This window comes from Mirounga angustirostris, unplaced genomic scaffold (genome assembly GCF_029215605.1).
Source record: "Mirounga angustirostris isolate CCGP_5_RB_7025 unplaced genomic scaffold, mMirAng1.0.hap1 SCAF_3, whole genome shotgun sequence".
Lineage (NCBI taxonomy): Eukaryota > Metazoa > Chordata > Mammalia > Carnivora > Phocidae > Mirounga > Mirounga angustirostris.
Window position 1 is genome coordinate 58478813 of NW_026991711.1, and position 13008 is coordinate 58491820.

The 13008-nt window shown below is 41.4% G+C and overlaps 1 protein-coding gene across 12 annotated transcripts in view; it reads right to left on the reverse strand.

Moving 5' to 3' along the window:
- Positions 1 to 2042: 2042 nt before the first annotated feature.
- The window catches only part of CAB39L (calcium binding protein 39 like), a 111537-nt gene continuing 100571 nt past the window's right edge, over positions 2043 to 13008 (reverse strand). For all 12 annotated transcript variants that reach the window (XM_045869416.3, XM_064586116.1, XM_064586119.1 and 9 more), the window contains one exon: positions 2043 to 4086. In XM_045869416.3, coding sequence (XP_045725372.1) covers positions 3907 to 4086 — 180 coding nt within the window. In that variant the 3' untranslated portion in view covers positions 2043 to 3906. The remainder of the gene's footprint in view (positions 4087 to 13008) is intronic.

Consider the following 13008-nt stretch of genomic DNA (forward strand, 5'->3'; position numbering starts at 1 on the left):
CCAAACATGAGACAACCAAGAGGAACAAATTTGACCTCCTTCAATGAATGTAGCTTTTGAAGTCTTTCCACTGAGTTATCCTTGAGCCTGGAATTCAGGATTCTCGCTTTTCTTTGGAGGCCATGATGAGGGAAGGGTCTGCCCATTCTGGGGTGGAAAGCTGAAGAGCAGGTATGCCGGGAGGGAGGCTGCCTGGGTATGCATCCTGGTTTCCAAAGATACAGTCTTTGGAGTCAGACCTCTCCCTAAATCCTGGCTTTGCGGCTGGCTGGCTGATCTGGAGCAAGTTCCTTACCCTTTCTGTAATTCAGTGTTCTCCTCCATGAAGTGGACATGGAGGCCTAGTGGCAGCCAGGCTGATCATGCTGTTTTCCTTTGCTTCATTATGGTAGTGACATATAAGCACTTTCCATATTCCCAAAACAAAACTAGGTCCTTGTTCACATCCCTCTTCAATCTTTTCAATCTTCTTAGGAAGACCACAATCTAGCTTTATAGGTTTCAGACCTTTGTTCAACTGCAGGCCTCACTATGGTATCCAAAATCTTCCTGAAAGAACATGAACAAAAAGTTGGCTATTTCATGCCAAACATAACGTAATGTTTTGGAGAAAACAAACAAGCAAAAAAGGTAAAAGATATAAAATCTTAATTTCCTTTAATATAAGTAGACTAGAAAGATCTGTGAATCTACTTTGAAACATTTATCTTTTCATGTTAAAAAACTGTAGCAACTTTCCAATTTCATTTTCTATTACATTATTGCAATCTCTTCCAGGTCTTGTGTAATTTCCAGACTGCACTATGGCTCCAGGCAGCTTTGTATGACACAAACCAGTGTGGCCAGTCACAGAGGCTTTCCAAAAGCTCACCCGCTCTTCCCCAGTGTATATGCTGCCCGAGAGCCGCCAAGATGAGAACCCATGGAGGCTGGCAGTTGAGAAAGGTTGCCCAAGGGCCGTGTGCCCCTCGGCCTTTTCTCCAGGGGTGATACTAACATTTGGGCAGATGCCTGGCTTTAGCCAAGAGCCTCATCCAAGAACATCATGATCTCAATGCCTGCCGGCTCACTCTGGGACTGACCCCGCAGGAGCCTCCTGGGCCGCAGTGGGGACGGGCACAGAGTACTTCCTGACACCCTGGACCTTCCCTCTTTCCCAGTCCTGAGGATGGACGAGGGAGGAGGAGCAGAGTTGGGCCTCAGGCCACCCTGGGTTTGTATCCCAGGTGTAGTCCATGCTGTCTGGGTGAGTTAAACTGCTCAGAGCCTCAGTTTCCTCAAATATAAAATGGGAGTGCCTCTGACTTTGATGTGTGTATTGGGTGCCAGGCAGGCGGGGCTCCAGCAGTGACAGCCTCACTTGGATGAGGGGACAGCAACCAGGGCGTGGAGTTAGCCAAGTGCCGGGGGAAGATGGTATGGGGCCTCTGGGGGGCCCCTAGCACCCCCCAGAGGCCAGCCCCCCTCCCCGCCCCCCCGGGGCGCTCCCTGTTTGGAGTGGGGACAGGAGCACGGACCAGCTACATGGCAGAGGAACGAAACTGACCACGGAGTGTGTGGCACCTTTTATTCAGTCTTTATTTAAATGTGTGTTTTGAAATAGCTTATTAAATAGGACCTTCTCAAATTTCGACTCACAATATTTACAGTGAATTTTGTGCAAACATATTTTTACTGTGAGCGTCTGGCTCTCCCCCTTTCCTGTTAATAATTTACAAATTTGTATCACACAAAACCCCAACTACTTCATTTATTGCCTTTTAGGCTCCCGTTCTCTGTTTGACAGGTACTGAACTAGAATAAGGACTTGCTAGCAAAGAATTTATTCAAGGAGTGCCTGGGTGGCTCAGACGGTTAAGCGTCTGCCTTCAGCTCAGGTCATGATCCCAGGGTCCTGGGATCAAGTCCCCTGTTGGGCTCCCTGTTCAGTGGGGAGCCTGCATCTCTCTCTCCCTCTGCCTGCCACTCCCCCTGCTTGTGTTCTCTCTCTGTCAAATAAGTAAATAAAATATTTTTTAAAAAAAAGAACTAATTCAAGCCCAGAGGAAATAAAATGCTTTATTTATCAAAAAAGAATTACAACAAGGCCTTGCTTTCCAAATGGAAACATGTGTCCTAGGATGTTGTGGAACAGTGTTAGCAACCAAATAAATGTCCAATGGTTATTGAGCCTTTTCTCTCTCTCTTTAAATATTTACAGTCTTCTAGTCAAATAAGCAAAACCAGAAAAGCCAAATTCTAAGAGACTCTGGGCTGTCAGGAAACATTATTAAAAATAATCTGACTTCAGTGAGTAAAGAATGAAGGTCATCAGTGGGCTGTGGGCTGACCCTCCACACTGGCATTGGCCAGAACTGCTATAAGGGGTCCCACGGGGCCCACTCCATCCGCCTCAGGAGTCCACGCTGGGCCCCTGCCGAGAGGGGTGAAGGCCTGTCAGCTACTTCTTCAGATACAAAATCTACAGAGGGACTGATCCTGGAGAAGGACCCCTGGAGAGGCATCCTTCCCTCTCTGGTGGAGAAATACCTGGTTGAAGAACACAGCACACAATACTGTATAAAGTGAGGGTCCTTACAGAGGCCACAACTCACGATTTGGAAACAGAATTCTGAAAAAATACAGATTAATCGTTACACCCTTAATGGCTTATAAATATAACTTTAAAATTTCATTTTATACATTTGATGTCTGAGAACAAACCATAACCTTTTTTGTTGTTTTTGGTTCATGCCTTTTTTTAAAGAACACAATTAAGTCCTTAATGCAAAAGAATACTTGAGACCACATTTTTGTAGCTTTTCTACCTTTTCGCTGAAAGCTTTGATGGGAAGTTAGAGTGGCAGCTAATTAGAAAATAAACTGAAAAGATAACTTTGAGTCCTTTGAGAAGTTTTTCACACATTTAATCATTTGCCCTTCCAATGGCAATGTTCCCTTATTTATAAAAGCGGGCTAACCCTCTGGACCCACGATTTTGTACATACGAGGCATCCCAATGCAATGATTCCTACCCTAAAACACACTTTCACCACAAAAGAATTTTCCCATGATGACAGGAATGAAATATTCCAATCATTCCCTGACGCTTCAGGAGTCAGAGCGAAACACCAGTGTTTACTGCTAGAGCTGTGGTCCTTCACCATCTGTTCCAAGTTCTCAAGTGAGCAGGTCATACCCGCGGGTCCCCTCTGTCCCCGTGACCCCTGCTGACCTGTCCTACTTTGGCCAAGCCGTTCCCAGCTACCCGGGCCGCAGGGGGTGCGCCAGGAGTGGGGTGCGGAGGAGAGCCACTGGGAGCGCGGGACGGTGCGCGGGACGGTGCGTGGAGAGAGGGTTGTGCTTCCCTAGGAACTTAGTTACGGTCAAAACAGACGGGCCGGGAACAAGGACGTGTGACGACTGAAAACATGGATGGGCCTTGTTTTGCCAGAGCTTTCAGCGCCATGAGCAATCCGTTATGTCCAGGTGCAGATAGATGGAATGGTTTTGCACCTCTCGCCCCGACCCCCAGTTCTCCTCGGAGAACTTAACCTTGAGGGCTCAGGGACGCCTGTCATTTGGGCTTCTGCTTGGGGGGCCTGTGGTGACCCAGGGCTTGGGTCTGCAAGCCCACGGCCCTGCTGCCTTTGGTCAACCAAGGGTTAAAACTGTTTTTATCCATGTCTAGTACAGTGGCTCTGATTTCACATAAATTATCACAGACTTGATTCAAATGAATGCATTATTCTAGGTTAATCATTTTTCATTCAAATGTTTATATTCCGTCTACCCTGAACAATGAATTGAGAAAAACCGGGCACCTCCTCCAAAGCCTTCCCAAGGACAATGACTTTCTGAAATGACACTTTCTGTACAAACTGAACAAATGAGACGGTGACTGTGGTGGGAGGGTGGCTGAGACCGTCAGGGGGCGGCTTTCTTCAAGTCCCGGATCTGCTTGATCAGGTAGTTCTTCTCATCGCTGAACTGCTCATCGTCCGTCCTTTCCTTTTGGAAGCTGCTCAGAAACTCAATGAGTTTGGGTTGATTTTTTAGAAGAATCTCCACAATAGGCTGCGTTTTGTGAGGACTGGCCACAAACACCTGAAACGTAAAGAAACAAATACGTCAGACAGGGAACGCACACCAGGGATGACACAGACCCTTCTTGGGGTCCCTGTGCTACTCGTGTTGGTAAAATGCAGAAGCCCCACATTATGCTTCCCTAATTGAGGGAAATCTGTAATTCCCCATCCAGAGCCGTGTTCTGGAGAGCTAGCCGGGAGCTCGTCAGAGCTATCTGGGAACAGTTTTTTTTTTTTTTTTTTTAAGATTTTATTTATTTATTCATGAGAGACAGAGAGAGAGAGCGGCAGAGGGAGAAGCAGGCTCCCAAGGAGCAGGGAGCCCGATGTGGGACTCGATCCCAGGACCCTGAGATCATGACCTGAGCCGAAGGCAGACGCTTAACCATCTGAGCCACCCAGGTGTCCCTGGGAACAGTTTTTACTTTGTTTTGATTTTAAATGTCTTAAATGTTTGTATGTTCTTAACTATACAGTCTTTCCAACAGAAAAGAACATAACAGATACCAATATACCCACCAACAACTTGAGCAGATTTTGCCATTTTACTTCAAATCTCTTTTTAAAGGAATAAAACACTACAAATAGATGCAAACTCTCACTTTCCATCTGTCCCCACCCCCTTGAGCAGTGTGTTTCCATCCCCAAGCGTGTTTTTATCCTTTTCCTCCTACGACATAGATATGCACATAAACATAAACAACATGTAGTATTCGAGTGTGCTTTTGTTTTTTATAATTTAGTTTTTGAACAGGTAATATATTCATCTGGCTACAAAATTCAAAAAAGACAAAGGTGAAGAGTTCCCCTCTCATCTTCCCTCCCTGGAGGTCATCAATGATATTCTTTCCTTATGTATGTGGAGCTTTAAAATTTACAATTTCCCAGGCTCCAGCTCCCAGAGATTCCAGCTCAGCAGATCTGGGGTAGAGGTCTGGCAGTCTGTATTTTTATAAAGTTCCACAAAGATTCTTATGTGCACTCCTGTTGAAACTACAATCCTAGGCTAGTGACTCAGCTGTTCTATAAAAGACAGCAATGACTATCATAATAGGACACAATAACTCAAAACTATAATACTGATTGCTGTAATATTTCTCAATGGACACACTTCCCAGTTAGATGATACATATATGACGACGTGAGAAATACACACACCCCTAAAAGTGTGTGACTCCCATACAGCACTATGGCTTCACATTCTGGGCACCTCACTCCTCCAAAGAGCTGAGTGCTTTACCACCAGGCCCCCTGCCCCATCTCATACTTCCAACAGTGCATCCTCTAAACACACTATGGACAAGGATCGGTTATGGGAATAAGTGGAGGCTATAAGGTTGAGCCCTCAAGGTTTCTCCAGCCCAGCAATCATGAAGAAAGAAAAGAATACACAAAGATGTTAAGGCCCTATGAGAGGGGAAGGAAAGGCTGTGGAGGTTCAAAGGAAGTGAACGTGACATTAGATTCCTGGGTTTATCGTGTGACAGGCGAGCTCGTCCATGAATCAGATTTTTCTATTTCTTCTTGAGTCAGTTTGGTAGTTTGTTCATTTCATTTACATTATCTGATTTATTGGTTAGATTACACTATAATTATTCATAGTATTCTCTTAATGATTTTTTAAAATTTCTATGAGGGGATTGAATTGGTCATCAAAAACCTCCCAACAAAGAAAAGCCCAGGAAAATGACTTCACTGGTAAATTCTACAAACTTTTAAAGAAGAATTAACACCAGTCCACTTCAAATTCTTCCCAAAAAATAAAAGAGAAGGGAACACTTCCTAATTCACTCTATGAAGCTGGCCTTACCCTGATGCCAAAGCCAGACAAAGACATGACAAGAGAACTACAGACCAACATCCTTTATGAATAAAGATGTAAAAATCCTCCATAAGATACAAGCAACCTGAGTCTAGCATCCTATTAAAACAATTATATGCCATCAACAAGTGGAATTTATGCTAGAAATATAAAGGAGGTTCAACATAATAAAATCAATGTCATACACCACATGCATGGGGTTGAACTGTGTCCCCTCAAAATATGAATGTTTAATTCCTAACCCTCAGTACTTATAAATGTGACATTACAGACATAATCAAATCCAGATGAGGTCATACTGGATTAGAGTGGGTCCTAATCCTATGACTAGTATCCTTATAAGAAGAAGAAAATTAGGACAAAAAGACACATAGGGATCCACAGAGGAAAATACTATGTAAAGATGATGACAGATATTGCAGTTATGCATCTATAAGCCAAGGAATGCCAAGGATCACTGGCAATCACCAGAAGCTAGGAGACAAGCATAGGACAGATTATTCGGGTGAACCTCTCCGAAAGGACCCACCCCTGCTGACACCTTGACTGTGGATTTCTAGTCTCCAGAACTGTGAGACAATAAACTTCTGTTGTCTTAAGTCATTCAGTCTATGGTACTTTGTTATGGCAGCTCTAGGCAACTAATATACCACATTAATACAATGAAGAAAAGCCACATAATCACTTCAATTGAAGCAGAAAAAGTATTTGACAAGAGAATGAAGTTGGGCCCCTATCTCACACTGTAAACAAAAATTCACTCAAAATCAATCAAAGACCTTAATATAAGAGCTAATAAAACTTTTAAAGGAAAATATAGGGATCTATATTCGTGACCTTGGATTTGGCGATGGTTTCTTAGCTATGACACCAAAAGCATGAGCAACAAAAGAAAAAACAGATAAACTGAACATCAAAATGTAAAACTTTTGTGTATCAAAAGACATTATCAAGAGAGTGAAAAGACAACACACAGCATGGGAGAAAATACTTGTGAATCATATGTATGATCAATATCTAGTATCCAGAATATATAGAGACCTCTTACAATTCAACAACGAAAAAACAAGGTTTTTTTAAAAGGGGCAAAGGACTTGGACAGACATTTCTCCAAAGAAGACATATATATGGCCAATAAGCATGTGAAAAAATGCTCAACATCATTAGTCATTAGGAAAATGCAAATCAAAACCATAATGGAATATCACTTCACACGCACTAGAATGGCTCCAATAAAAAACCCTGAAAACAACACGTGTTGGTAAGGAAGGGGAGAAACTGAACCCTGTACAATGCTGGTGGGCATGTAAAATGGTGCACCCTCTGTGGTAAACAGTTTGGCAGTACCTCAATAAGTTACACATTTAATTACCGTAAGACTGAAAATTCCATTCTGAAGTATATATCAAAAGAATTGAAAAACTCTGTTCAAATAAGAACTTGTACACAAATGTTCCTAGCAGCACTGTTCACAATAGCCAAAAGTCCATCAACTGATGAACAATTGTATTCCATACAATGGAATACTATTCAGCCATAAAACTGAACGAAATATTGATCATACTACAACATGGATGAGCCTTAAAAACATATTAATGAAAGAAAGCAGACTCACAAGGCCATACAGTATAATTCTATTTATATGAAATATCCAGAAGAGGCAAATCCATGGAGACCAAAAGCAGATTAGGAGATGCCAAGGGCCTGGGGTATGGGAAAATGCCTAATGGGTACAGGGATTCCTTTTGGGGTGAGGAAGATGTTCCAGAACTAGATAGTGATAATAGTCGTGCAACACTGTAAATACGCTGAATGCCATTGAACTGTACACTTTAAAATGGTTAGAATGGTGAGGTTTAGGTTACTACAATAAAGTAAAATTGTCACTTACATATATTTTAAAAAGGACCCCTGACTGGTTTACACTGTTAGAATGCCTGACCTTTATATCATACCTATTAGTAGTATGTCAGAAAATCATATGCTGAAGCCAAATTCGTGGCTCCCGTGGTTACCATTTGTTTACAAGGGAGCTGCTGTGAAGTTTTAGGTGGAAATTGTGTGGAATTTTGTGGTAACTCCATAAATAACTCATAACAGTCTGTCTTTCTAAAAAAAAAAAAAATATATATATATATATATATATATATATATTGGACAAACGAAGCTTCTCTATTTCAATCCAAAATAAATGTGAAATGTAGAAGAGTTTGCAGTCAGGCATCACTGGATTAACTACACTGAATCCACACACTGTACACCTAAAAAATGTTAAATTTGTTTTCCAGTTTTGAAATTTTCCCTATTTCAATTCTCTATGGCTCCTGAACTCTGCTACCTCTAAAGGGAGCTACTGAGCAGAAGCAGCCAATGCACCAGCAGGGTTCCCTCTGGGGCTGATGGCCCCAGTGAAGGCTGGAGATGAACCAGGGCCATTAGGAACGCACTTCTGAATCAAGGTATGCTGAGCCAAATCTTCTGACTATTACGTCCAGTATAGGGAGTTTCTTGGTCCTGTCTCTGCTGGACCCGTTTTTTTTTTTTTTTTTTAATGCTATTTTCAAACCATTCCCCAACAAGTTAAACAAATGGAACTACCTGTGGCTTCTCTTTTTACAGTGTGGTCTTATTGGCTGTATCCCTTAATTTACACATATTGCAGAAGTGTGATTTATGGCGTTCTCAAGCATGGTTAGAGAAAGGCAAATATCATGACCACAACTCAAATATTTTTAACTTAGAAAACTGAGAATACTTTGCTCTCTATTTTAAACCTGAATGCTTTTTATGAAAGATTAAAAAAATGCATGTCTTACACACACATTCATTCATTTCATTCAAATTCTATTCTGTCAAGAGAGATTTGCACTAGACAAGGCATTGGAAGGCTCGTTTTCTGCTTTGCTACCCTTACTGTCTGGGAGGCATGCTGTAAGCCTAGAATGCTTTGTACGTGGATTTGAAACTGGGACTCCCATGACAGTTACATGGAAGTAACTCCACTGAAGTGTAAAATAAGGTCTTTTCATTCTAAAGGTTCACCCTCTCAAATGAACACAGACCTGAGCAATATAATGGTTAGAATATTTTGACACAGTTCTTGCTGGTACTGATCAGAGACAGTAACTTTTTTCCTGTTTAAGAAAGAAGGACCTGATCCCTGCTTCCGCAAGCTGGCTGATGTCTGTGAGCACCAACGAGCCCACAACAGGACCAGACTGGGCCCTACCACCTGGGCAGGAAGAACAAAAACCCTGGGAAGGAAGTGAGGATGGAGAAGGAGAGCAGGCTGGAGGTTCAGGATGCTCTAAACATCTCCTGAGATCCTCTTCCTCACTGCCACCATCCTTATAATCATCCTGATTAGGAAAGTGACACATGTGAAAAACTAGGAAAACAGAAAAAGAGACACAAAGAAGAAAGAAAAATATCTCTTAAATAATTCCTCCACCTAAAAATAACCACCGTGAACACTTGGTGTATATATCCTTTTTTTCCTTGCATATAGCTATATGTAAATATATTTTATACAAAACTGGGCTTGCATTCTGTACATGGTGGTTTGTAAACTGCTTTTTCCCCTTTTTTTAAAATTTAATTTTATTATGTTATGTTAATCACCATACATTACATCATTAGTTTTGGATGTAGTGTTCCATGATTCATTGTTTGCGTATAACACCCAGTGCTCCATGCAGTACATGCCCTCCTTAATACCCATCACCAGGCTAACCCATCCCCCCACTCCCCTCCCCTCTAGAACCCTCAGTTTGTTTCTCAGAGTCCATAGTCTCTCATGGTTCGTCTCCCCTCTAATTCCCCCCCTTCATTTTTCCCTTCCTACTATCTTCTTCTTCTTTTTTTTTTAACATATAATGTATTATTTGTTTCAAAGGTACAGGTCTGTGTAAACTGCTTTTCACTGGATACATTCTTAATTTTTACAGCTTCTTCTTACATTAAGGGAGTCAATCACCACTTAAAGGCTATAATAATAGACATTGTTGTTCTGACAACTGCTTTGGCATTTTGGAATCCAAGTCTTTGGGATCTACAAATTGCACACAACTGTGGAAATTATGTAGGAAGCCACAAATTTATTCCAAAATTACATGGAAAAGCCACTTTTAAAAATGTCTTATTCTAATAGTATTCACAGTCTTAATTTTCCTAAATTTTTAAAACTAGGCAATAATATCATAAATATTCAGCACCAGGATTAACAAACCGAGTCATGAGTCATATATTTATATACTTTTTGGTGATGTTGATAAAGTTGGTCACTAAAACCCATTACAAACCTTTCTATAAACAAACATAGACTTGATTATTTTATGAATTTTTTTTTTTTAAGATTTATTTATTTTTGAGAGAGTGAGAATGAGAGAGAGAAAGAGTACATGAGAGGGGGGAGGGTCAGAGGGAGAAGCAGGCTCCTCACTGAGCAGGGAGCCTGATGCGGGACTCGATCCCAGGACTCTGGGATCATGACCTGAGCTGAAGGCAGTCGCTTAACCAACTGAGTCACCCAGGCGCCCCTATTTTATGAATTTTTAAAGAAATTATTTTAAAAAGTAGAAACAAGAGGTTAAGTCTTAATTACAGCTTTTCACTTGTTCTCCTCTACCACTTGGTGAAATAAGCCAAATGGGCAGAAATGAGTTCAGATGAAGGCACGATACCATTGAGCACTCTGCACTATTTAGAGTAGCTGATGAAACATTAAGTTGCTATAAACACTTTTTTGCTATACGGTTAACATTTTTAGAAAAATTATTAATATTATGTCAGCTCATAGCGGATTCCTAAATTTACCTGGCTCAATTGTTTTCTCCATCAGTAAATTTAGATTTGGTATGTCGAGACCGGAGTGGTTGGCCTGCTAAAAAAACAGGTCCTTAAGGAAGTGGGTAATTGATGGTTAGGCTTTCACCAAATTAATCTGTAATTCTGCATTCTTTTCAGTAAGACCACATGGAAATGATTCTCAACTAGGACTTTTCTTGTTCTGTATCATTTTTTTTGGTGAACTGTCAAACTGGCTGTTGTATTTTGGACAGGGTGAGGGTGGAGCTTCTTGTTTTCATGGAAATAGCTATAGCAGCCAACTGCTAGGATCTGAGTGGCGGAGTAGTCCACTTGGGAACATTTTTGTCCCTGGCCAGGCCTGAGTTCCAGCATTCCTAAGAGGTGAGCCAAATGGCACAGACCACCCCATTCCTGACACAGTTTGGTGGGAAGTGGCCTCATGGTCTTTGTTATGAAGGAAGTTAACAGGGAAAGGAAAGGGAGCTTGGCTCATTGCTGATACCTACGTTCATATCGGGCACATCTCTGGGAAAGGCAGGATCACAGAGACAAAGGTCTGCAGGACCTAGTATCTTAGAACTAGACTACTGACTTGAATGTAACTCTTGCATTTTACAAGTGAGGAAACAGATCCAGATGGATTTGCCCAAAGTCACTGGTGGCAACTAAGCCAGAAAGAAGACCCAGGTCTCTTGGCTTCCATCCAACATTTTCCCACCACACCATCCTGCTTGTCCACAGCAGAAAAAAACGTGAAATGGTATCTCATTCAGTTCCTTGAATTTACCAGCAAGCTAATGAAAATAATCTGGCAAAGACATTTTTAGCAGTGTGTTCCACATTTTCTGCACCTTACGGAAGGTGCTTTTTTTGGGGAAAAAAACTATTAATACAGAACTGTGAAAAAAACCCTCTAGGACTCAACTGTTACTTTTTCTAAATAACAAAATATTGTATTTGGCAAGTGAACAATTCAGTTCATACTTTGGTGGTGGAAACACAGCTAGGGTACAGCATAGACCAAGTTCATACACATACAAGTAAACAAGTGGTCAGCTATTTTTAAATGCACCTACTCTGTCCAATGATTAGATGATCCAAATTCTGAGGACAGAAGTAGGTTATTTCCATTTGGCCACCCACTGAATACTTCCATAATACTGCATTTTTGAACAAAATTATATGAAGCTTGTTCTCATCTAGGATGATATATTAGAATTCCATGGGAGCTGAAGGACATGACACACAGACTTCTACAATGTCTTGGGTCAGAGGGGTCTTGAGAGGGTCTATCATTTCTACTGAGTAGGCATCTTCCAGTACCACAGCAATTCTGACATAGAGCAGAGTACAACAAAACATATCAGACTCATTCCCACTATGTGCTCTACCAAAATCTAAAACTTTTGCCATACTTGCCTTCAGATTTTTAATAAAATAAAACACTACAGATATAATTGGAGGCTGTTGGTCACCTCTTCATGACACCATCCTCCTCCCTACCCCTCCCGCTGAGGTGACTGCTATCTTGAATTTGGTATTTACCATCCCCATACAGGTTATTAGATTATAACTGTGTAAGTCTGAATCCATATATAGTGCTGTTTTGCAGGTTTTCAAACTTTAAATAAATAACATCTTTTTAACGTTTGTTTATTCCACTCAATGTTTGGGATTTACCCACACTGATCTAGATAACCCAATTAATTTTAACCCATTACTGTATGCTACTGTACGAATATAACAATTTATTTTCCCCATCTCCTGTTGATGCCCATCTGTGTTTTTTTCTCATTTTACACCATTCTTAACAATGTTGTGATAAACATTTTTGTACATGATTCCTTATGCACATGTACAAGAGTGTCTCTAAACACTGAGGGCACGCCTGGATGGTTCAGTCGGTTAAGGGTCCAACTCTTGATCTCAGCTCAGGTCTTTTTTTTTTTTTGAAGATTTTATTTATTTATTTGACAGAGAGAGACATAGTGAGAGAGGGAACACAAGCAGGGGGAGTGGAAGAGGGAGAAGCAGGCCTCCCGCTGAGCAGGGAGCCCGATGCGGGGCTGGATCCCAGGACCCTGGGATCATGACCTGAGCTGAAGACAGACGCTTAATGACTAAACCACCCAGGCACCCCTCAGCTCAGGTCTTTATCTCAGGGGCACGAGTTCAAGCCCTGCATTGGGCTCCATGCTGGGTGTGGAGCCTACTTAAAAAAAAAAATTGCTGAGAAATGAGATTTCATGATTGAAGGATATGTGTACGTTCAGTTCTTTATTTCACTAAATTGCTCTTCAAAAGTGGTTG